General features: G+C 39.6%; 2 protein-coding genes across 3 annotated transcripts in view; one reads left to right on the top strand and one right to left on the bottom strand.

Annotated features, from left to right (window-relative positions):
• Positions 1 to 9,045, top strand: part of RNF115 (ring finger protein 115) — a 60,316-nt gene extending 51,271 nt beyond the window's left edge. For both annotated transcript variants that reach the window (XM_027090994.1, XM_027090995.1), the window contains exons 5-9: positions 1,581 to 1,631; positions 2,808 to 2,880; positions 3,816 to 3,909; positions 6,442 to 6,557; positions 7,759 to 9,045. In XM_027090994.1, the coding sequence (XP_026946795.1) occupies positions 1,581 to 1,631; positions 2,808 to 2,880; positions 3,816 to 3,909; positions 6,442 to 6,557; positions 7,759 to 7,890 (466 nt within the window). In that variant the 3' untranslated portion in view covers positions 7,891 to 9,045. The remainder of the gene's footprint in view (positions 1 to 1,580; positions 1,632 to 2,807; positions 2,881 to 3,815; positions 3,910 to 6,441; positions 6,558 to 7,758) is intronic.
• A 7,291-nt stretch (positions 9,046 to 16,336) lies between these two features.
• Positions 16,337 to 22,117, bottom strand: CD160 (CD160 molecule). Its single transcript, XM_027091018.1, is given in 6 exon segments — positions 16,337 to 16,514; positions 20,099 to 20,135; positions 20,970 to 21,227; positions 21,230 to 21,280; positions 21,931 to 21,993; positions 22,102 to 22,117. Coding segments are annotated over 6 exon segments (588 nt in total). The 3' UTR covers positions 16,337 to 16,351.
• Positions 22,118 to 24,686: the final 2,569 nt, after the last annotated feature.

Genomic DNA, 24,686 nt, shown 5'->3' with positions numbered 1-24,686 from the left:
CAGAGGACTTGAATAGACATTTTTCCAAAGAAGACATTACAGTTGGCCAACAGGCACATGAATAAATGCTCAACATCACTAATATCAGAGAAATATAAATCAAAACCACAATGAGATATCACCTCATACCTGTTAGAATGGCTATTATCAAAAAGCAAGAAATAACAAGTGTTGATAAGGATGTGGAGAAAAGGAAATGAAACCCTTGTTCACTGTTGGTAGGAATGTAAATTGGTGTAGCCACTATGGAAAACAATATGGAGGTTCCTCAAAAAATTAAAAATAGAACTACCTTGTGATCCAGCAATTCCACTTCTGGGTATTCATCTGAAGAAAACAAAAACACAAATTTGAAAAGATATATGCATCCCCCTGTTCATTGCAGCATTGTTTACCATAGCCAAGACATGGAAACAACCTAAGGGTCCACTGATGGATGAATGGGTGAAGAAATTGTGGTACATATATACAGTGGAATGTTATTCAGCCGTGAAAAAGAATGAAATCTTGCCATTTGCAACAACGTGGATGGACCTTGAGGGCATTATGCTAAGTGAAATAGATGAGACAAAGAGAAAGACAAATACTGTATGATCTTATATGTGGAATCTAAAAAAAAGAATTCAGTAACTGAGTTCACAGATATAGAGAATAGATTGGTGAATTGCCAGAGGCAGGGGTTGGGGGGTGGGTGAAATGGGTGAAAGGGGTCAAAAGGGACAAATTTTCAGTTATAAAATAAATAATGGGGATATAATGTATAGCACGGTGACTCTATCATCAGGGAAAGGCAAATCAAACCCACAATGAGATACTATAGTTCATTACAGTATTATCATTTTAATACTGTATTGCATATTTGAAAGTTGCTAAGAGAGTAGATCTTAAAAGTTCTCATCACAAGAAAGTAAAATTTTATAACTATGTGTGGTAATGAATGCTAATTAGTCTTATTGTGGTGATCCTTTGCATTATATACAAACATCAAATCATTGTGTTGTACACCTGAAAAAAAATCATATAATGTTATATGTCAGTTATACCTCAGGGAAAAAAAAAGTAAGTCATTAAGTCCAACCTACACCCAGAGGAGGAGTATAAAATAACTTGTGAATATATTTTAAAACAAACACATAGTATAGTTAGCTATTGTTGAACTTTTACAAAAGGGCCCTTAAAATAGTATCTTGCACAATGTGCATAACACATAAAAATGGAACTACCCTTGTTGTAGGGAGGTGGGTCCAGAATCTCTCTGGCTTAGCATCCCTTTCAGCCTCTCATTTTGCTGCCAAGTATCCAAGAATCATAGTTTGAAAACTAACCATACAATCAGATTCCTTTCCAGCTTAATTCATAAAAATCTATTAATACATAAAGTAGCAGAGCTCAGGAAGACAGCCATAATAGCAGAGTAGCACTCTACCATGTAGTGGACTGATTTCTGGTGCTCTCTATTGTATAATAGTCAGTGAAAAGCCATTGTGTTTTGGGGAAGGAGTTGGTGATTAGTCAGCCATGGATATCTATAGAGTACTTTCATTAGTCTGTTCTCTTATCTAATTTTTTCCCTTCAACAGAGTACTACAACAAATCATTGCAGGATTCATTCCTGGATCCCCATTTTCTTGGTAAGTAATTAATTGCCTTCTGTCTTACTCTCCTGCAGTAGCATCATTTTAGGTATGGTAGTATCTGTGCCATAGTGAGAAAGAAAGAGCTGCATAGGTGAGTATATAGGTGTAATTGGCAGGCTGTTAAAGACTGCCATTGTCTGCTGAGCCCAAACTTAATCAGAACTTATTCATTATAATTCAGGCTCATGAGGGCTATCCTGGTCCCACAGGATGTCTGGGTACTGGGTGTGTCTGATTCCATTCATATTCAGGTGTGAGGGTTGTGTTGAGGTGGGGAATGAGATGGTCCCTACCAGGCTTGGTATCTGATTTGTGTGTTTCTCCTGTAGATCATATGGGAAGATTTTATTCCTTAAGAATTTCTGAAATTGGAAAGATACTGCTTAACTTCCTTTTTTTTTAAGTAAGAAGGTTTTTCAGAAGAAATAAGAGTATCAGAGTGACATGTACGGTACGGGTTAAGGATGGAATTTCCTCTTGTCTGGACAGTTATTTGCCATTTCTGACTCTGCCCCAGAAGGCTTCTTTGCTCAAAGGGACCTCAGTCCTTCCACACAGTTACCCTATTTTCCAGCCTCTAGTTTCTTTAAACGTGTTCCAGCCAGAGTCTGGATATCTGTCATCCAGGCTAGTACACCAACAGCTCCAGAAAGAGGTGCTGCCAAGTCCCTTTTGTGATTCCTCTAAGTTGTGATTCAGAGACACTGCTGTGGCTGCTTCTCTACGTGAAAGCTCCTCATTGTCCAGGACCAAAGTCCGAGTCTTAGAATGAGGGAAGTCTGCTGTTGATTTTCGCTGATCACGAAGGGAAAACTCTCCTTAAAAAGCAGCTCCATCTATGTTTAAGTTAAATGGGCACAGAGAAGACAAACTTTTCTTAACCAACAGGCAATGAGTCACTCTTTTTGCTCTGGTTTGTCATGTGGTATTTTAGGTAGCTTCACATTTTATGTTGTATACAGTTAAGCAAAAATTCCTAGAGAATGAGAGACTGCCTCTGGATAATCTGTTTGACCTTGAAATTATTGAGAAATTCTTTGCCACTTGATTCTAGAGAACTGGTGACTTTCCAGCTCTGAGAGAGAACAGGATTCCTCTGCCAATCTTTCTGTGGTGTAAGGCGGAGCCTGGTCACTCCATCTAATGCTCTGTGTCTCATCTCATGTATAGGAGCGGGATGCTGCACTCCAACCCTGGGGACTATGCCTGGGGTCAGACAGGGCTTGATGCCATTGTAACTCAGGTGAGGAGCTGCCTTTTGAGGGTGTCTGTTCAGTGTGTCTCATGGTTCCACAGGCTTCCTGCTTTCCTTCTGCTACTTTCTGAAACGGCAGTCACTCTGCTTTCCCTAATAGTTTGAGCTTGTGGGTTTCCATTTTACTAAAGGAATAGATGGTTTATGGGTTTAGCTCAGCATCCATGTACTTTCTTGGTCCTAGGGACTTTCTAGAAGATAGCTTCAACTCCAAAAGAAGAAAAGACTTCTGTAACAAACAATATTTTATATTTTTGGCCTCTTGTTCAGTCCTATGAGGATCCTATTAACAAGTACTTCACAAAAAAGAAGGGTCTCCTCATATGTTGAAGCAGGAATTTCTGCTAGATGGAACAAAGTAGGGGAAGGAAGCAGAGAAAAAGGTATTCCCATGCTATGTATAATTGCTTCCACTTGTTTATGTTTATTTTAATTTAATTGGTTTTTCATTTCCCTTGTGGATTGCTGAGAATAGAAAGCATGTTGTTTATATCTAAGTCTTCTTGTAGGCAGTAATTTACCTATTTCTTGGCTTACTTTGTGCTATTTTCCATACTCAGACCCTTCTCTTCCTTTCAGCAAAATGAAGTTTTTGAACTGGTTAAGTATTACGTTTTGTTACGCTGTAGTTTTATTCGTGACATCACAGCCCTTTTGCTGTCTCCGAAGTTGCTTTATGCCCAGAGGTGGGCCCTGCAATGATGGATCTGTCTGTGGGCTTATACTAATGTCACTCTGAAATTGTAAAGCAATCATGAGTGTTCTGGCAGCAGGAAAGGGAAAACCCAAGCCTCTCATAGCCTTGCAGAAGTAAGAGCAACTAACATTTTTAATATCTGCACTGTTCTCAGCTGGAACAGCTCCCCCCCTACGGATAGTTAGATGTCTACCACTTCTTCTTTTTCTTTTTTCTTTTTTTGTAGCTTTTAGGACAACTGGAAAACACAGGGCCTCCCCCAGCTGATAAGGAAAAGATCACATCTCTTCCAACAGTGACAGTAACTCAGGAACAAGTTGGTAGGTTCATTTTCATACGTATTTTGTCATCTTGTTATCTCTGTTCAGAATCTGAGCCATTTCCTGTACTAAAGATCTTCAAGTGAAGCTGTAGCACTCCTAACATTTATACCTGGGTGCCAGGTATGGAAAGTACCTACCCCTTCATTAGGGTTAGTCAACAGGTAATTCCTGAGCAATTACCATGTTGGTTTTCTAGATGCCAGGCAGGAAATAAAGAGGTACAAAGATATAGAAGACTTGATTTCTTGAAGAACTTACCAGGGGAAACAAAACTTACCAAATGATTAGACAATAGTATAAAAAGTGGTTGAGCAGATGATACTGACTTTGGGAGAAAAGGAAGAGAAAAAAATGGGAGGCTAGGCATTTGTTTCACATCTACCCTGTACTCAGGTACATTAGACATAGACATTATTTTATTTATAAGCACTAAAAGAACTTAGTGATAAGGGACATTATTTTGGACTGGAGTTTCTTTCCCCATAAATTCCAGTTTAGAGTCAGAAGATTTTAAAGACAGGATGGGCCATATTAGAGAGATTATTCTATATATGGAAAAGTATGAACCAGTGAAGAATGTCAGCATGGACATGGTGTCTGGATCAGGTATAAGGAGTGTAACCTCATTAGACCTGAAATAGAATCTGATTTGGGGAGTAGTGAGAGGTATGACTGGATAGGAAGGGTGCGGCCTTGTTGTAGAGGACCCTGAAACTGGCAGAGTAGTTAGGGCTGGATAGTTTAGGTAGTAGGTAAGTTTTGTAGGTCCATAAATGGAGGAATGAGGGAATTTAAGTGGTCTTTAGGGAAGATTAGTTTGGAGGGTAGTGTCTAAAATAGATGGGAAGGGACTTCCCTGGTGGCGCAGCGGTTAAGAATCCACCTGCCAGTGCAGGGGACCACAGGTTCGAGCCCTGGTCTGGGAAGATCCCACATGCCGTGGAACAACTAAGCCCGTGTGCCACAACTACTGAGCCTGCACTCTAGAGCCCGTGAGCCACAACTACTTAGCCTGCACTCTAGAGCCTGTGAGCCACAACTACTGAGCCCGCATGCTGCAACTACTGAAGCCTGTGCCTAGAGCCCGTGCTCTGCAACAGTAGAAGACACCGCAGTGACAAGCCCACGAATTGCAGCAAAGAGTAGCCCCCACTCAATGCAACTAGAGAAAGCCCACGTGCAGCAACAAAGACCCAACACAGCCAAAAGTAGATAAATAAATACATTTAAAAAGCAATCATTAAAAAAAAAAAATTGAAAGAGGAAGGAAGCAGAAACAGAGATTTAAGGGGCTGTTGCAGCATCCTGATGGGGTTCAGGTGACGGTGGCAATGCTAACAGAAAGGAAGGGGTAGACTCAGATCGAAGAAAGCCTTTTAGCACTGATTGCATAATGGGATAAAGGAGGGGAAAGGGTGAAAGATGATTCTAAGATTTTGCAACTCTATAACCACAGAGGTGGTGCTGACATCAGGGATGGGGGAATTGTGAGCCGGCCCTGGTTTGGGTAAGGAGGTGATGTGATGTTTTTAATTTTGAATTTGTTGATTTTGAGGTACCAGCTGAGAATCCAAGTGAAGATGAGCTGGGAATTGCTCTGAAGCTGATATTAGGGAAAATTAGCTGGTAGCAAAATATAGGATATATCTGGAAGGCCTGGAGTCAGGGATGCTACATGGGAGGCTGTTACAGTAGAGTAGGCATGAGAAGTAGAAGCTAAAATTAGGGCTCAGGTGATGGGAATGGAGAGGAAGGAGTGAATCTGTTAAGTGGTATTTTACTCCAAATGCCTTGAGTACTGTGGAGCATGTAACATACATAGCCCAGCTACTGAAGAGATAGACTAGCTGGTATTACTAGCCAAACTTGGGAAACTTGGAATTTACTGCCTGGTATCCCCTGTTCAGTTTGTAGCCATTTTCTCTGAGAAGAGGGCTTCCTGTCTCTGGACTTAGAGCCTGAGCTACCCTTGGGCCTTGCAGTTCTGTAGCACTATCTCCTGGTACAGCTTTTAATGAACAGCTTGTAAAAGAGGCTTTAGGGTAACCATGATGAAATAGGATGTGTAATTTAGAAAGTAGTAGGGTAAAAGTGGCTTGAGACACTGAATGGGAGCAGCCAAGATTGCCGAGATGAGTTCTTTGGTTGTGGTGGACAGATTGCCAGTGTTTCCTAAGTAGAAACTGCCAGAAGGCTTTCACACACTTGGGAAGATGTTTTTCCTGTTTCACTTAAAAGATAATCTAAGCCCCAGTTCTTCCAACTCTTTACATTGAAAAGTAGGCCTTATATAGTTCCTGTCTGGGCCTTATTGGAACAGGCCCATTAATCAGTCCTCCTTCTCATAACCCTGTCTACTACCACCTCTATCCCCAGTTTGAAATAAAATTCATGCTTCCTATCTGCCTTCACCTTGGGTGCACTTTGTCTTTACTTTGTGTATTCCTTTGGCTGTTAAAGACATTGGGCTAGTTTTTTTCTTCCTTCTTTTTGCTTGTTTATTTTAAAAGGCGTTTCCTCCTCCAACAGATAAGGGTTTAGAGTGTCCAGTATGCAAAGAGGATTACACAGTTGAAGAGGAAGTCCGGCAGTTACCCTGCAACCACTTCTTTCACAGCAGTTGTATTGTGCCGTGGTTAGAACTGGTAAGTACAGACAGCTCTCACTTGTGATGGGGCAACTGTGCCAGTCATATCTTCTTGGGGGGATGGTTCACAGTAAGGATGTAGTTAACAGTTAATTGGTACATATATACAATGGAATATTACTCAGCAATAAAAAGGAACGAAATTGGGTCATTTGTACAGATGGCATAGAGTCTGTCACACAGAGTGAAGTAAGTCAGAAAGAGAAAAACAAATATCGTGTATTAATGCATATATGTGGAATCTGAAAAAATTGGTATAGACGATCTTATTTACAAAGCAAAAATAGAGGCACAGACGCAGAGAACAAATGTAAGGATACCAAGGGGGAAAGGGAGGGGTGGGATGAATTGGTAGATTGGGATTGACATGTATACACTATTGATACTATGTATAAAATAGATAACTAATGAGAGCCTACTGTATAGCACAGGGAACTCTCTTCGGTGCTCTGCGGTGACCTAAACGTGAAGGAAATCCAAAAAAGGAGATATATGTATACGTGTAGCTGATTCACTTTGCTGTACGGTAGAAACTAACATAACATTGTAAAGCAACTATACTCCAATAAAAATTTTTTAAAAAACAAACAAAAAAAACAAACAGTTAATAGAGAGCCAGGCAGATCAGATTTTAGTCCCTGGCTAACTCCTAGTAGCACCATTCCTGTGTTTTAGATTATTAATCTGTTTGGAACTTCTCTGACCAGGGGTTAGCAGACTACAGCCTGCAGGTCCCTGTGTCCTGCCACCTATTTTTGTAAATGCAGTTTTATTGGAACACAGCCTTGCCCATTTGTTTACAAATTGTCTATGGCTACTTTGGTGCTACATCAGCAGAGCTGAGTAGTTGCAACATAGGTGGTGTGGCCTGCAATGACTGAAATATTTACTACCTTTTCCTTTACAGGAAAAGTTTGCTGACCCCTGCTCTGGACCATCTCAGGTCATTGTTTCTAGTTAGTTCTGCTTGGTGATATGTGTTAGCTATTGTTAAGTTGCTGCCTAGAATTCTCTGTCAGTTCTGTTGAAATTCTGTTTGGGCGATATCCTGGTGTTACACATGGAGCCCAGCGTGCACTATGTGAGAATTCATGCCCTTTTGGTTTTTCTACCTGCTAACTCTCAGGGTTTCTTAAGTGTTTAGTTCTTCCAGCTTTCGGGTCAGGCTGTTCATGTAGACTGATATCTTTCTGTTTCAGCACGACGCATGTCCTGTATGTAGGAAGAGCTTAAATGGTGAGGACTCTACTCAGCAAACCCAGACCTCTGGGTCCTCTGCAAGCAACAGATTTAGCAGTGACAGCCAGCTACATGACCGATGGACTTTCTGAAACTAAAGACCGCCTCTGAGCCAGGGCTATGGTAGACCTCTTATCACAGCTGTTAATTGTATCAAAACAAAAAAGTCGTAGGTGAATTTAGGAATCACCTAAGAAACCCCAACCCATAACATTAATTCATTGAGTGTTTTTCTTCTCTAAATTTAAAGTTAGTATCTACAGATGGAATTGTATCTACAACGAAATGCCTCTCATTCTTGAATTCAGAGCGATAATTTTGTAAGTGCGAAACTTAATTATGTGGGTTTCCCCTGCCAGAATAGAATCAGTTCCTTAAAGTCTAGCTAGGGTCCTGCTATCTGTCATGTTACCTTGTGATGGATGTTTCCACCTCTTTCTCCAGCCTCCACCCTATCATAAGTGTACTTTACACTAAATACAGTGGAACCAGAGCCCTAAAGTCCTGCTGATATAAAGTCCTTCTGTTTTAGTTGTACAAAAGCATCTACTTCTGGCCACATTAGCCATGAAGTGAGATCAGATTAATTCAAGAATCTGAGACACTAATGATTCTTGTTTTTTCTTAAATTTTCAGAGAGCAAATCAAAGAAAAATTACAGTGGGAAGGAGAAAGTGGCTTATCATTGTATTCTTTGGTTTTCTCATTTTTATTTTTAAAGACTACTTCACAAGATGCAGCTTCTGCAGAAACCAACCTGACATGTCTTAGGAGTCTTATGTTGGGAGGAATCTGATTCTGGTTCCTTTTTGGGAATGAGTTGGGCAGCATACAGGCACAGAAGGACAGATGTTTGAAATCTTTGGTTCCGAGGTTTTTTAGTGATCCTCAACTCATTGTTTATCCTGGGGACCTTAAAATAATTTCCCTCACAGAAATAGAATTACTTCATTACTGCTTCTACAGCTAAGTCATTGTTTTTTGTAATTCACTGGTCTTCAGGAATTGAGATTTTATGTTGTCCCATTTTAATTTTTTAAGCCCATTTATCATCTCTGAAACCTTTCTGTTTGCTTGGTTCTGTCTGTACTTGGAGTCATACTGATTATTGTGATCATGCCCAAACAACTTGGCCTAGGAGATGTAGGCCTTCTTTTTTCAGCCTAACAGTGTCCCATGCACATGCACATGCTCTTTGGCGCATTTAAGTGTTTAAAGTTGAATAAATGAAGAAGATTAAGAATGTTGTTGGAACTTCAAAGTCTCAAAAATAAATGATGGGGACATGTAACCACTGTTGGTGCACCAAAAAGGGTGACAGAGGGGCAACAGTGGTATGGTCATATCAGCCCTTCATAGTTTGGAATGATCAGAACAAGAAGGCTGCTCTTTGGTGAGTCTCTCTTGGCTAGGAGTCTTTCCTCGGTTTTTGTTGACTTGTTGTACACTGGTTTTGGGGGTGAGGGATGGGGTTAGAGATATCTTTGTAATTTAGTAGAGGACAGAGGAGTAGGAGAGGGAAGAGAGAAAGTGGGAGAGTTTAATTTAATAGCCTACCTCTAAAAATTGTGACCATAAGTTATGATTCAGGTTGGGCCCAGAGAGAATAAAAGATGTTTTCTCATATTTATGTTATCCTATGTAGAGATTGTTTCTTTGGAGAATGTGAACTATTTACTATGGCTATTGAAATGTAGCCCAGAAATACACACTGGTTTTGAATGGTGAGGGGTGATGAGGCTGAGGGGACATGGGAGGTATATTGTGAATATTTAATGGCCATTACTTAGATGGAGAATGGCTAGGCTGAAGTTGGAGCACATTGTAGTTTTCAAGTGGAACAATATCAACTGTCTCAGAAAAATGATGCCAGCCTGGAAGTTTTTGTCTGCTTGTTAGTGTCTGGAGATGCCAGAACAGGCAGGTGTATTTTTACTTAACACTAGAGAACTAGAAAGAATCTGAGTAGCTTTACAAAAGGATGCAAACAAAGTGCTGGACAGGGATTTAACTTTTCAATATACGGAAGAGCAAATCGCATCAGTCTTAAGTTATCTGAAATTTTCTTCACTTTTTTTTGTGCTTTTAGATAGAGTGCATAAATCTGTTTGCTGTTTCTGAGACCCCTGCTACTTAATGAATCTGTAGTGTTTCTTCCTAGAATAGGAGGCATCTCAGACTTCCAGGTTAATTTAGGTAGTGTATTAGTCAGGGTTCTCCAGAGAAACAGAACCAGTAAGGGGTGTGTGTGTGTGTGTGTGTGTGTGTGTGTGTAGATTTATTATAAGGAATTGGCTCACATGATTATGGAGCCAAACACAGTTTGATATAGTTCCCAAGGCTTACAGACTCAGGAAACTGGAGCCTTACTAGGAGTCAAGGGAGAGATGATTCAGCTTTCCCTCATTATCAAAGAGAATAGAAAAAAGTTGCCATTTCAAATCTTGGGCCCTTAGACTTGAGGCCTTTAGATTTGTACTAAATGGCCTACCCTTTGAGTTCCATGCATAGATAAACAGATTGTTTTCCCATTCATGAATGTCTTTTTTTCTTATTCTTCCTTTCGTTCATTGTAATTTGAAATAAAAGAGGAAGTAAAACTATGTTAGCACAAAATTAGGAGGGACTTGCTAGAGGTTGGTAGACCTGAAAGTTGAGAGGTTATGTAGGGCAATTCCTTGCTGGCCTCCAAGTGATTATTGCTTCATGGGTAGTTTCCAGATGGGTTATTCTGGCTGGACAGAACTGGGCAGTAGGGTGGGCAGGGCAGAGTGGTGAACATTTAACCGATATCTCCAACAGAGAGAAGGAATAATCCTTGTATTAAAAATTAATTTTCCTGCAAATTTCCTATTGCCAGTTCTCTGAAGAGTTGGGAAACCTGAAGTATCCAGATAGCTTCCTTAGTTGTCAATATTTGCTGCATAACAGTTGACCAAGTGCTTGTTAAATGTTTTCCTTGAGCAGTACTCTTCTGGTCCAATAGTTAGTTCTCAAGTTGGAAGGAGGATTTGGGGGCAAGAATTTGTTTCTTCCCCCCGCAACAAGTCTCAGTTGGATTAAATAGTTATTAGGAGAAAAATTCCTTGTTTATGTCTTTGTATTGCACATTTGTATATATGCGTGTGTGTGTGTGTGTGTGTATATGTATATTCATAGACATATGCATATATGCACATTTCACTCTAGAGGAAGAAGGGATATGGTGGGCACCGAAGTAGATAAAGTGAGCAGGGGTACAGCAGAGGACTGGAGCTTTAGTCTGATTCTCTCATTGCATGTGCCTCAGGCCCATGTGTTTCTGTAGTTCTCTGTTATAGGGCACTGTTAGCTTGGGCAGGCACCCCGTTATGTGGTGTGGCAAATGGATTCACTGGAGCTAAAAGTCTGGTCATTTCTGAAGGTTGAGGATAAATGGCTTTGAGGAAAGGGTGTTGGTCATCTCTTGTTTCTGTATTATAATTAATTGAACTAAGACACAGTTATCTATTGCTTTCAAAAAATTTTCTTGATAAGTTATTGATGACAACTTGACTTCTCACATGAACTTCTGCAAGCTTCAGTTTCGTTCTTCCTGGTGTCCAAGTCCTATTTCCTCAAGGAATACAGATATATCAGACTTAACAAAAACTAATCAGGAGGGGATCATAGTTTGTCTGTTTTAAACAACAACAAAACAACCCCTGGGGTTTTGGGAGGTGAAGGGTACCTCAGAGTTGGTTCTTAGAGCTCATCTAGGCAGGCCACTGACATCTGTGAAGGAAAACAGATTTTTAGGAGGAGAAGGAACAGGGCTGGTGAATAAATATTTGGATGTTAGGGAATATCCCTCTTTTGTCTCTGTGGTAGAGAGGTGGGAAGATAAAGGTGCTGTTTACAAGAATAAACCAGTGGAGATTTGGGAGTTTGCGGGGGGACTAGCAGGAGAGAGTACTCCTACTGAGAGTTTCCAAAATGAATCTAACATAAGTTCTGATGTAGGGAGTTCGGGGAAAGATTTGGTGGGGTAAACATATCACAGGTGTTTATCCTACAGTGGGAAATTACAGCTTGCAGTAATGTCAGCATCTCAGCACTCAGGCTGGGAACCCCAGGTCTGCGCCATGGGTTTAAAATGGAATGTGTAGAATACAATGAGTACAACTGGAGATCTTTTCCAGGATCGAGACAGGATCAAAATGTCTTAGCTAATGGACATTAAGAGGTTTTGATCTCTCATACCTGCCAGATAAGTGGAATTACAGGCACTCAACTCTCTAATTTTATACATATAAACTTTGTGTTTTGCCAGATTATACTTAGATGGTGTCCACAGAAGTGGAGTCTATATGTTGCCTTTCCTCTTTCACCTGAAACATTTATATCTGTAAATCATGAGATGTAGGCTTGTCGTTCTTTACCTTTTCTAATAAGATATACCATTTTTAAGGTCCCCAAATTATTAGACTCGCTCCCAACAAGATTATAGTTGTGTTTTTAGTATCTTTTGATGAAAAAAACACATAGCAAAAAGCTGCTATGATTTTAGTAATGCTTTTAAATCAGTTTGTCTTTATTAGTCACACCAGAATCTATATCCAGTTGAAGTACAGTATATACATATTTGTAAGATATATTATTTATTCAGACTGAAGATAATGCTTACATAGACCTCTTAAAATAACTACATGGCCTCACAGAGGTTCAAATTCCTTGGGTTGTGAATCACTCATATAGATTGAGGTTAAGATGTGTGTCCAGAAGTCTACCTATTCATGCATGGAAATTTATAGACTTATTTGAAAGGAGTGGTATCAATACACTTTGAAAGCCGAGATATAAGTATTTCAAATTTTTGTTTAACCATCTTGAGATAAGCAGAATAAATAAAATAAATTCTTTAGAAGTGGGACCCTTGACTTGCTGTTGCTTTGTTTATTCTGCTTAGTTCAAGTCAGAGCTAGTAGTCTAATGCTCTTGAATGTCTTGATAAACTTGGCCAGCAATCATGTGTCCTTTCTGCAGATTTTTTATGTAGACTATAATTAGCATAATAGCACAATGGATAAAACCTTTTCTGTAGTTAGACGTGGCTTCTGTGTGAGACTTCCAGTGATTGTATAATATTGAGTGGTTTCAGAAGAGTCTTTGAATAGTGAAAAGTAAAAGACATCTCTACTCATGTGAGCTTAAAATTTAGTTAGAAAAACAAAACTAACACATAAAACAGGTAAAGATTAAAGTGAGTGTAGTACAGTGGAGAAAGCTTTGGAGACTTCTGAGTCAGAATTCAAGTGGTTCTGGGTTTAAAATCCAGAATCTCATTTGATTCTCAGAGCAGTCCTGTGGAAACAGAAGATAGAGTAGGAAATACCGCATTTTACAGATAAGTAGCATCTCAAAACTTCATTTGCCCAAGGACATGTAGCTGGTACGTTGCAGGGTCAGAATTTAAATCCAGATCTTCTGACTCCATGCCTAGCTTTCTACCTCCATAAGACACAAAATCCAAAATCCTTAGTTTGAGGTTCAAGGCCGTCACTAACAAGGGTCTTACCCATCTCTTTCAGCCTTCTGTCTCTCTGGTCCCACAAACCTTAGCTCCCCCATTTGTCAGGTCCTGGCCAAGGATCACAGGTAAGGTGTCTGTTTCCCTTTGATGGCTTGCCATTTAGCCCCAGTTAAATTGTGTTTCTACCTCTTTATTCATGTAGTTCCTCCTAGCAGGAATATCCTGCCCCCGCCTCTCTGCTTAACTAAGACAAGAGGTTATCTGTCCAAAGAGACAAGAGGATTTATGAATTTAGAGAGAAAAGAAAAGGCTGCAGATAATTGCTTTGACATTTACTTAAAAAAAAAGAGAGAAATGACCAGAGAGATTGACAAGTACTTAGTTGAAGCTAGACAGTTAAGATCTGTGGAGCACCTGGTCTGCACAAATCTTCCTCTTCCTCCAGCACTGCTATGTGGATGCCATTCAACACCAGGGTCTCTTCGTTTCCTCATTTTCTGCCAAGTCAGTTACTGGGTCTGGTGCCCTTCCTCTCCTATCCTACCTGTCTTTGCTTGTTTCCTCTCTCTTCCCTTAACAGTGTCAAATAAAAATTTCTTCCAAAAACATTGGTGTTCTCATTTTATTTGACTCACTTGTTTATTTTACTTTGTTGGAGGGGAGGGAGGAAAAGTTCTTCTTGGGTACAAAAACACACTTATCCAATATTTGAGTGAGAACTGTACACCAGCTGCTTTTGTGAGAGCTGCTTTTTTATTTACTGGTGACTGAGGTAGGAAGAAAGTTAGGTTTGCTCTGGCAGTGAGGAGGGGAGGTCAGGGAACACATTCATTTGCCCATCTTGTGTTCTCCAGATTCCTGGCATATTTAGCATCTCTTCCCCTGTGCCCTGTTATTTCCTTCTCTATGCATATTGTAATGTGAAAGATGCCAAGCTAAAGAGAGTCAGATTTATCTTGCTGTAACTTTTTTAAGACTTTTTTTTTGATGTGGACCGTTTTTAAAGTCTTTATTGAATTTGTTACAATATTGCTTCTGTTTTATGTTTTCGTGTTTTGGCCACGAGGCATGTGAGATCTTAGCTCCCTGACCAAGGATCAAACCCACACCCCCTACATTGGAAGGCGAAGTCTTAACTATTGGACCACCAGGGAAGTCCCTCTATAACTTTTTTTTTAAGTTTCTTCTGGCACAAGGCTTACAAAGCTGTAGAAAGAAAAAGCAAAGTTTGTTTTATGCTACAAACTTAGAATAGTAACAAAATACCTGATGTAATTCATCCTGGGATGAGTGTTTGATAGGCCCTTATGACTAGAGGGAATGGAAAAGGAAAGAAGGGGAGGTATTGTATGTGTTGTGTCTACTGCTTAAAGTTGCAGTTGTGATCTTGTGAAATCTGCCTGATCCTGATGCAAGTGGGAAAGAAGCCAACCTTTGATCTCTTCTTGCTGGAAGGTAAGACAATCGAAGAAATAGATGCCACTCAACAAGTTCAAGGTTGGTTTTCCATGTATAGCACTGAGTGGCTAGCACAGTGATAGGACAGGGATACTCATTGCAATTAGTTTCATGAGCTGAGGGAGGCATAGAGATCCAGGAAAGTTCCCTCATTTTATCACATGTAAGCATGATAACTTGACCTGCATGATTTCTCTGGTCCTGAGAAAATGTGTGTACTTTGGTACTGCTGAACACTACCACTTCCATAATTCTGCTGAGTCTTGAGGTGGGAAGAGTGATAAAAGGAATGACCTATCAGAAGTTCATTCTCCTCACCTGACTAGAAAAGGGAAGAGAGCTTAGAGATTTTTTCCTCTCGCATAACTTGGGAGTCAATAGTAGGTTGTATGGCTAGACCCAATCTCCTTTTCTCTTTAGAGTTTTTAATATGTATGAAGAAATAAAATTGATTTTGCCAATGAAATAGCCTAACCATTGAGAAGATTCAGATTCAATAAAGAATTATGTCTGAAGGGTCAGACTGCTTGATGTTCACCAGTTTCTCCCTGAAAACTGGAGTAGGCTTACACTTGTCAGGGGCTTGCCAAGGATCACAGATGTGGTCTTTGTTTTTCTTTGATAGTTTGCAGTTAAGGGGCTGGAATAAGGGAGTGTTAGGTGGTCCTGTTTCTGGAAATGGGAGGAAGCAATCTCAGAATGGGGAGAGTGGTGATGGAGTTGAGAGAGAAAGTGCTTAGCATGTAGTAGATAATCACTGAGAGCATGGATTTTGGAGTGAGAAGGTCCTGTATTAATTCCCATGCACTGGGGCAACATTTAACCTCCTTATACCCATTTGCTGGTGAGTAATTGGGGAATATTTACCTGGAAGCATTGCATGAGGTTAGAGTCACCATATGGAAAGCCTAACCTGTCATACAAATTCTTTAAACAAATCTATTAAGAGCCTGCTATGTGCCTGGTACTGTTTTTGGTTGGGGTAAACAAGACAAAGGTTCTGCACGTATAGAGCTTACATTCTGGTGGCACAGTGGTAGTTATTGAATTGAGGAAGGCCTAAATAAGGCTTGGAATTAAGAATGCCAAGGAGAGGCAAAAACCTGCATCAGTTACTGATTATGCAAACGTGTCATTGCAAGTTCCAATATCTTTTTTATCTAATAGGGAAAACTAATTGACATTGATAAACGATGCTCAGAGGACTCAACTACAAGGGTTTTATATACTCAATCTGGCCATCAACCTTTGCTGAAGAGCTGCATTGTTTAAAACCCACCTCCAGACCAAGTCTGTTTCTTGCCTTGCTCAGCACATTATAGCCAAACATCTGTTGCCTCAACTTGTAGCCCTCTGTTCATCCAGTAAGTAGAGGTATTTGTATTTGCTTACCTCTCCCACAGGCTTTCTTTCCTCATGGGTGTGACCTCCTACCCAATGGAAAGTCTGATTCATCTATCATCCCCTAGTTAGTAAGAAGTCTTTAGTCCCTTTGGACCGATTTTGCCCTTATACTGGTGTGATGTTTTCATGTGGACAGCCAGGGCCTAAGGAGCATTTCCCTGTCCCACTCTGGGCTTCCTTTCCACCCTTCTGGAGAGTAATCAAGATGTTACAGGTATAGCACCCTCATTTCTTGGGGTGCTAAAAGCTCTTCTGAACATACCTTGAAGGGCCACTAGGCTGGTGACCAGCATCATCCAGACCTTTCCTTGCAGGAAGCCTGAACTGAGAGCACCTTTACTGTGGCCAAACTTGGGGTGTCCTGTTTCAATCTCATTACTGTGTAGTTCACTCTCTGGTTCAGAAGAGAATCAATGGATCAGGAGAGAGTTTTGGAAATTACTAATACCTCCTTTTGCATAATCTCAGGACATCTTTTTTATGATCCCCAAGGATACCTCTCAGTATAATCCATTGCCCACATAAGTATTTTTTAACATTTGTGGGTGGTGATGATGACGTACATAAGTGGCAATAAATAAATATAGAATCTATGTGTGTCACAGTGGGGATGCAAATAGGCCTACCTTGAAGGAACTCAAGTCTTGCCAGAGAGACAGCTAAAATAGCTTAGTTACCTTGGAGTTGGGTGTCTCCAAGTCTCATTTAAAAACCATCTTCTGGAGTGGGTCAAGCAGTTTAGTCTAAGTTAAAATCGTGGGTTTTGGGCTTCCCTGGTGGCGCAGTGGTTAAGAATCCGCCTGCCAATGCAGGGGACATGGGTTCGAGCCCTGGTCCGGGAAGATCCCACATGCCGCGGAACAACTAAGCCCGTGCGCCACGTGCCACAACTACTGAAGCCCGCGCGCCTGTGCTCCGCAACAAGAGAAGCCACTGCAATGAGAAGCCTGCGCACTGCAACGAAGAGTAGCCCCGCTCGCGGCAACTAGAGAAAGCCTGTGTGCAGCAATAAAGACCCAACACTCAGCCATAAAAAGAAATGAAATTGAGCTATTTGTAATGAGGTGGATAGACCTAGAGTCTGTCATACAGAGTGAAGTAAGTCAGAAAGAGAAAGACAAATACCGTATGCTAACACATATATATGGAATTTAAGAAAAAAAAATGTCATGAAGAACCTAGGGGTAAGACAGGAATAAAGACACAGACCTACTGGAGAATGGACTTGAGGATATGGGGAGGGGGAAGGATGAGCTGTGACAAAGCGAGAGAGAGGCATGGACATATATACACTACCAAACGTAAGGTAGGTAGCTAGTGGGAAGCAGCCGCATAGCACAGGGATATCAGCTCGGTGCTTTGTGACCGCCTGGAGGGGTGGGATAGGGAGGGAGGGAGGGAGGAAGATGCAAGAGGGAAGAGATATGGGAACATATGTATATGTATAGCTGATTCACTTTGTTATAAAGCAGAAACTAACACACCATTGTAAAGCAATTATACCCCAATAAAGATGTTAAAAAAAAAGACCCAACAGAGCCAAAAATAAATAAATTAATTAAAAATATATAAAATCTTGGGTTTTGTAATAGATATGGATTTTTGTCCATTATTTACTAGCTGAGTGAACTTACACAAATTACCTTTGAGCCTGATTGTCACAGGACAAGAATAGTACCTAACTCAAAAGGCCATGAAGATTAAATGAAATAATGTATCACTTAGCACAATGCCTGGCACGCAGTAAACACTCAGTAAATGGTAGACATTGCTTATTGATATTATCTGTTACCTGTTTGGCCTTATTAGTTTCATTTTTGGAAAGGAACCTTATTTCCACATTTGGTGAGTATCCATATTTACTGACTCTAATACTTAAATATGGTGAGAGGATGATAAAGGCTTTCTATCTTAGAACCATCACAAGTAGAAATACTTAAGGTGTATTAGGAGAACATCAATACTGGATTATAAGGGGCAGTAGCTTCGTCATACTCCCATTCTATTCTTCAAGACTTAGCACCGTGTCTGGGATACGCAATCAATAAGTTTAGATGAATGAAAGAGGAGTTTCCATTAGTGAGATCAACTGGGACAGAGTATTCACGTAAGTAGTAGAATGAAATTTTATAGAGATAGAGCGCCTCCAGTGCCAGGCTAAACTAATCACTGTCTCATAGACAGTGAAAAGCCATTAAAACTCTGGGGTGGTATGTACAAATCAGCATTTTAGAAAGATGTCTGGTGGCAGTATGGATTAGAGGCAGAGACAGTATCTAGTTGATGGACCACTTACTAGGCAATAGCTCAGTGCCAGGCTCTGAGGTAGGTGTGGGATGTATAAAGATGAGTAAAACATGGGCAGATTTGAGATCTGGGGCTTACCACTTAGGAGACCGTTGGAATATTTTAAGTGTGAGATGATGAAGACCTGGAAAACACCTTTGGAAAGAAAGGAATGAATGTGGGAAAGAACTAGTAGTACTTAGTAACTGACTGGATGGGGGAAGAGAAAAAAGGAGGAACCAAGGTTTTGACTGAATCATGGACAGAAATATGGTCTCAGGAGGATAGGTTTGATTTTGAGTGATTTGCTTTCTTTTTTTTAAGACTTTATTTTTTATTTATTTTTTGACCTGGGCCCACATTGGTGAAAGCACTGAGTCCTAACCACTGGACCACCAGGGCGTTGCCAAGACTTTATTATTTTGTATTTTTAAATTTGGGGGGGGGGGCGCTGCGCCACGCGGCATACAGAATCTTAGTTCCCCAACTAGGGTCAGACCTGTGCCCCTTGCATTGGAAGCATGGAGTCTTAACCACTGGACCACCAGGGAAGTCCCAGGAGGTGCAGATTTAAATCATGAGGGTAGATCAGAAATTGGGAGAGGTAGTAGAGAGAAAAGATTGAAGGAGTGGGGAATGAGTCTTGAGGAATGAATTTTCATGTTTGAGAGGTGGAGGAGGAAACAGGCAGAGAAGGAGAGAAAAGAACAGCCAGAAAAGTAGAAAAACCAGGGTGGGACAGAGTCACAGAGCCAATAAAGATGAGAGTTTGATAAGGAAGAGAATGGAAGTGCTGAACGCTAAGCTAGTTAGGTCAGATGGGAAGACACCAGGAAGCAAGGAAGAAAATAGAAATCAACCTAGACTGAAGTAGAAAATTTGGATTAACTACTAACCGTAGGTGATGATGAACACATTTGTTAAAAGGCTCTGGGACAGGTTTTTATTTGGGGGTGGGTGGGTGTAATTTACATCTATTTTTCTTAAAGTCAAAAAGATAGTATTTGAAAGTTCATAAAAGGTAATAGCAGTGTCTTTTTATTCTCAGAGACAACCACTATCAACTCTTTGAGGTGTTTTACCATATTCCTACATAAAATGCTAATATTACCACTCTTGATGATAGTTTAGACATTGTCTATTGATTTTCTGTTATAGAAGATGAGGATATGGTTCTCTTAAACCCCTACCCTTCTTTGCATCTTTCAAAAAAATCATTATATTATAAATTTTAGTTTTTACATAATTTGGATTCTGTAAATGTTACTTATTACAGAGCCAAGTTGTGTGCTATGATTATGTTTCCTTTTGTAAAATTTAGTGTTTTCCCTGGAGATGATGATCACCTTAATTTTTTTTAAACAGGCAGAGTTTTCCATATCCATATCTTTAATCCCTCGTCAGATCTATCATGGGCCATCAGAGAAATGGTCAATTCCATTTTCACCCCCTAGAGATGTTTCAGAGTCCTGTATCTTTTGCTTTCTTCAGGACTAACTGCCCTTTTTGGCCCTTTTTAATTCTAGAATTCTTTTATCCCCTCCCCCTGTTAGATTTCTTGTTTCCTGGATCCCATTTTATCCACTCTACCAATTCACTTTCTTGCTTTACTGAAGCACATCCTCTGGTAGCTCCTTAAGAAAGGTCATATGAAAGGCAATTTTTTCTTTTTTTGAGTCACTGTGTGACTGACAGTGTCTTCATTCTTTCCTCATGTTTGATGGGTAGTTTGATTGGGTATAGAATTCTAAGTAGAACATAATTTTCAGTTTTGAAGACTTGCTCCATTGTCTAGGAGTATGAAGAAGTCATATATATATAAAGCTGAGGCTGCAGTGGCCATATTTAGGCTGTGCCAAAGTAGTAACAGAGCAGGGGAGCATGCACAAAATGAGGAAATATGCAGAGATGGGAGGACTTGCTGCCCCAGAGAGGACACAGTGACTGTTTTGGGTTCTTTTGGCTTTCTGGTTTCTGATTCCAGAAACCAGAACTCATGAGGGCTAGCTATACTTCTTTATTATTTTCCCCCCTTTAATCTATGGCAATTTGAGTGGGTTTCTGTTTCTTATGACTAAATGCTCTTTAAGACAACTATCCATTTTATCCATCTTTCTTTCCCAGCCTGAAGGCTCAGTGCCTATATTTAGAAATATAGCCACATCTCTGAGAGACTGAATTGGGAATCAGGAGGCCTAAATTCCAGACCTTTCTGCTTTTACTGGCACTGCTCAGTGAGTGGCTTTGGATAAGTTGCTTTTCCTGCTGTGATTCAATCTCAGTGTCAATAAAAATGGGATGGCTACCTCAGAAGGATTTTTTAAATTAAAGACAAAATGAGATACCTTTGTATCCATGCTTTGAGGAAAGGCAGCATTTGCCAATGGGAGTGATGGAAAAGGATTTGAGTAATGGGAAGGACTCTTCTCCAAGGAGACTGCCTATCCAGGACCTGAAATAACTACTTCTGTCTTTAGCTGTTGACCCTGCTTACTGTCCCACCTGGTGGCACTGGGGATATCGGGAGACCACCTGTGACTCAAACAGAGAAATAATGGCCCTGAAGGCGGATATCCAGCTTCTGGCTTCTGGCACACCACTGGTAGGTCTCACTGTCCAATGCCATGGCTTGGTTTATGGTGAACACCAACTGAGATGATATTTCACTGATACCATCTTTCCCAGGATCCTATTTAAGTCTCAGTTGCTCCAAGCTAGTCTCAGGGGAACAGTCTCAAGACTTGTCCTTGCACAAAAACACCATACCCACCTCAGCCTCTTCTTTTTTAAGCTACACAGTTGCTTCCGCTCCTGGGAAGTTGAACTGAGGATGTGCATTCATCCTGGAATAGGAAGAGAAGTGTTAGCCATGGAAGCCGGGTGTATACATGGTAATCTAAATTCACTCACATATAAATGTTGAGGCAGAGATGAGGGCTGCTCCATAGACATTAAATACCACCTTCTTAGAAGAGTAGCCTACAGGCTATACCCGTATCTGAGGGAGATCTGCAATCCCAGTTCTTCATTAATTCAGAATTGGTTTATATTTTATTTCTACTCTTCAACTGGAACTTCTTTTGTATACATCTAATCTTTGGTATAACCCTAGCGACAGGTATTATTGTTCCCATTTTACAGTTAAACTGAGGCACAGAGTGGTTAAGTGGGTTGCTAAAGTTGACAAATATTGTAGTATCTAGATGTCAAACCTAGATTTCATACATTTATAGTGTGTAAGAGCCTGAGGGCCAGATTACCAGGCTTTTTTGCCACACATAGCAGAGGCAGAATGTCTGGTGGGGAGGGCAATAGTATTAGTTCTAACAAAAAAGAAAAAGAAACTATATTTTTCACTCTTTCATTAGTGTCAAGAAGAATGGGTCCTTTTCTTCCCCACCAGAAAAAAATCATGGGATCCATCCCTCATGAGTTCAGGATTTTCCCTGATGGCTGTCTCTGCTCTGGGGATCTCGGGATGGGCTGTCCTCACGACCAAGCTTGTTCTCCACAATTGCCAGCAGAATGGCCAGGGCAAAGCAGCCTCTGCCAGGTGCTGCATGTTGTCAAGAGCCCCAGGAACTCGAAGCAGGTGTTGGCTCTGCTGATGTCCTCGGCCTCACTTTTCTGAAAGCACAAGGGGAACTCCTAGACAAGGCCTTACAGGGATCCAAGACCATCCCCCTGCTTCAGGCAGTAGCCTCGGTTGGCTAGAGTCTCATGGAGGTGGAGGAGGGCTTGGACATGAGAGTCAGCTGGCTGGGAAGTAACACAGTTAATTAAATGAGGTGTACTGGAGAGAAGATAGGGGAAAAGAGAGAAGAGGCATAGGGAGACACTAAAGGCTATATTTTCAGATTTTTTCCCCCTAGATTAAGTTGGGTTGCTCGGTTAAAGGATATGAACATTAAAATTTTTTTCTACTATGTTATTGGATTGCTCTCCAAAAAGATGGTTGAGATTCAGATGTTCAGCAAGAATAGTTAATGTACATTTCTTCATAGACTTGCCAATACTGGTTATTATCTTTTACATTTTTGCCAATCTGATGGATGAAAAATTAGACCTCACTGTTGCTTTGCCTTCAAAACTATGACTAGTGAGGGTGAGGATCTCTTCATACATTTATTGGTCATTAGTATTTCCTCTTCTATGAATTGCCTGTTCATATTCTTTGCATGTTTTTAAAAAAATCAACTTCTAGGAATTTTCTCTATATTAGAGATATTAACCTGTTGCCACTTTTTCTTTTTTTTTAACAAATAGTTTCTTTCACTTCGTTGTCTCTTGACTTTTTTTCCGTAAGGAAAATTTACATTTGTATGTAGTTAAATACAATATACTTCTCTTTCCTAAGTCATTTGTGTTTCCTTTATTGTTTAAGTAAGTTACCCTCAGGCTGAGGTTATAATTTTCTTCCAATATTTTTATTATTTTACCTTTATATTTATATCTTCTAATTTTAGCTAAGAAAAATTATTTTCATGTCAAAAAACCCAAACTGAACAGAAATCAAAACCAAGAAAATACCTGAATTTTCATCAAAAGGGAAATGGTTGAATAAATTTTGATTAATTTACACAATAGAATATTATATATTAAAAAGAATGAGTTCTATAAATATGGGCCTAAAGGCAGATGTCCATAATATACCATCATGTCAAAAAAAGGCAAATTGCAGAGCTATGTATATAAAATAAATATTTTTATTTAAAAAAATCCTCTGTGTAGATGTTAAAAATATATTTAAGCACTTTTGTAGTTTGTAACCAAACTACAATGGGATAGGATTTTTGGATAGGTAATTACATCCACAGGGTTTAAAATTCAAAGCGTAGAGAGGGGTATATAGTTAAAAGTTTTCTTCCTACACCGACTCCCCAGTGATCTATTATTGACCAATGTTGCTTTGTTGTTGTGGACCCTTCTACAGATATTCTGTGCATATATAAGCAATTCCCTATTTTTCCTTTTTTAAAAAACAATAATAACAACAACGAATGATGTTCTACATTTTTCTTTTTTCACTTACCAGTATGTCATGGAGACCATTCCATATCAGTACATAAAGCGCTTTCCCTCTTTAAAAATTGCTGCACAGTATTTATAATTATGTGAATTTATTGACATAGATTTCCATCAGTGAGCATTTTGATTATTTCCAATCTTTTCTTTTCCAAACCCTACCCTGGACATACATCATTTTGCAAATGATGAATCTCTAGAAATGGCATTGCTGGTCAAAGGGTATATGCATTTGCAATTTTGAGAAATGTTGCCATATTTTCCTCCATAGAGGTTGCACCAGCATACCTTTCCACCAGCAACATATGAAATGCTTCCTTATACCCATGCCAACAACATGATGCTAATTTGAGAAGTGAAAAATAGCCTTAATGTAGTTTTAATTTATATTTATCTTATCATGACCAAGGTTAAGCACATTTTTACATGTTCAAGAGACATTTGTTTTTCCCTTTCCATAAAGTTGCCCATTTCCTATTGGGGTGATGTCTTTGGTGGTGTTTTCAGATTGATTTGTAGGTGCTCTTTATATACTCAAAAAATTAGTCCTTTGTGATAGGAGGTAGAAATATTTTTCAAGTTTGCCATTCATCTTTCCGTATGGTAGTTTTTGTTTTGCAGGAATCTTTTTGTTTTCATATAATTATGTGACATGTATACAGACCATGTCCACCCCAAGACTGAAAAAATTCTCCCATGGTTTCTTCCAGTATTCGTATTTTTTCATGTTTTACGTTACATTTTTTGGTCTTCATGAAATTTATTTTGGTGTAAGGTGTGAGGTACAGAACCAACTTAATTTTTCAAGTTGTCTACCAGTCATTCCAGTACCTTTAGTTGAGTGAAACTTCTTTTCACTGTTGACTTGAAATGCTTTGTCATATATCCAATACATCTGTGTGTATGCATGCCTATTTCTGTACATTCATTCTGTTTATATATGTGCCTGACAAATTTTAGATTTATATTTTAATTCCTAGAAAATAGTAATTTATATATTTGTTAATATTTTTAAATGTCTAATCATTTTTATAGATTTAGAATATTTTAATATTTAGTCCCCCTCTTTTTAAGAATTTTTCTATTAACTTAATTTTCTATCTAATTTTTATAATCTGCTTATCTGGTCTCTCCTTTCCCACCATCTACCAACAAGAAGACCTACTGGTATTTTTAAAATTGGGTTATGTTCTATTTATATTTTAACTTAGAACTGAAATTTTT

The sequence above is a fragment of the Aethalodelphis obliquidens genome, unplaced genomic scaffold (genome assembly GCF_003676395.1).
Source record: "Aethalodelphis obliquidens isolate GAN/ISIS:26980383/991018 unplaced genomic scaffold, ASM367639v1 scaffold70, whole genome shotgun sequence".
NCBI classification, from domain to species: Eukaryota; Metazoa; Chordata; class Mammalia; order Artiodactyla; family Delphinidae; genus Aethalodelphis; species Aethalodelphis obliquidens.
The sequence above is the reverse complement of the archived record's forward strand: the minus strand, read 5'-3'. Positions and strand labels throughout refer to the sequence as shown.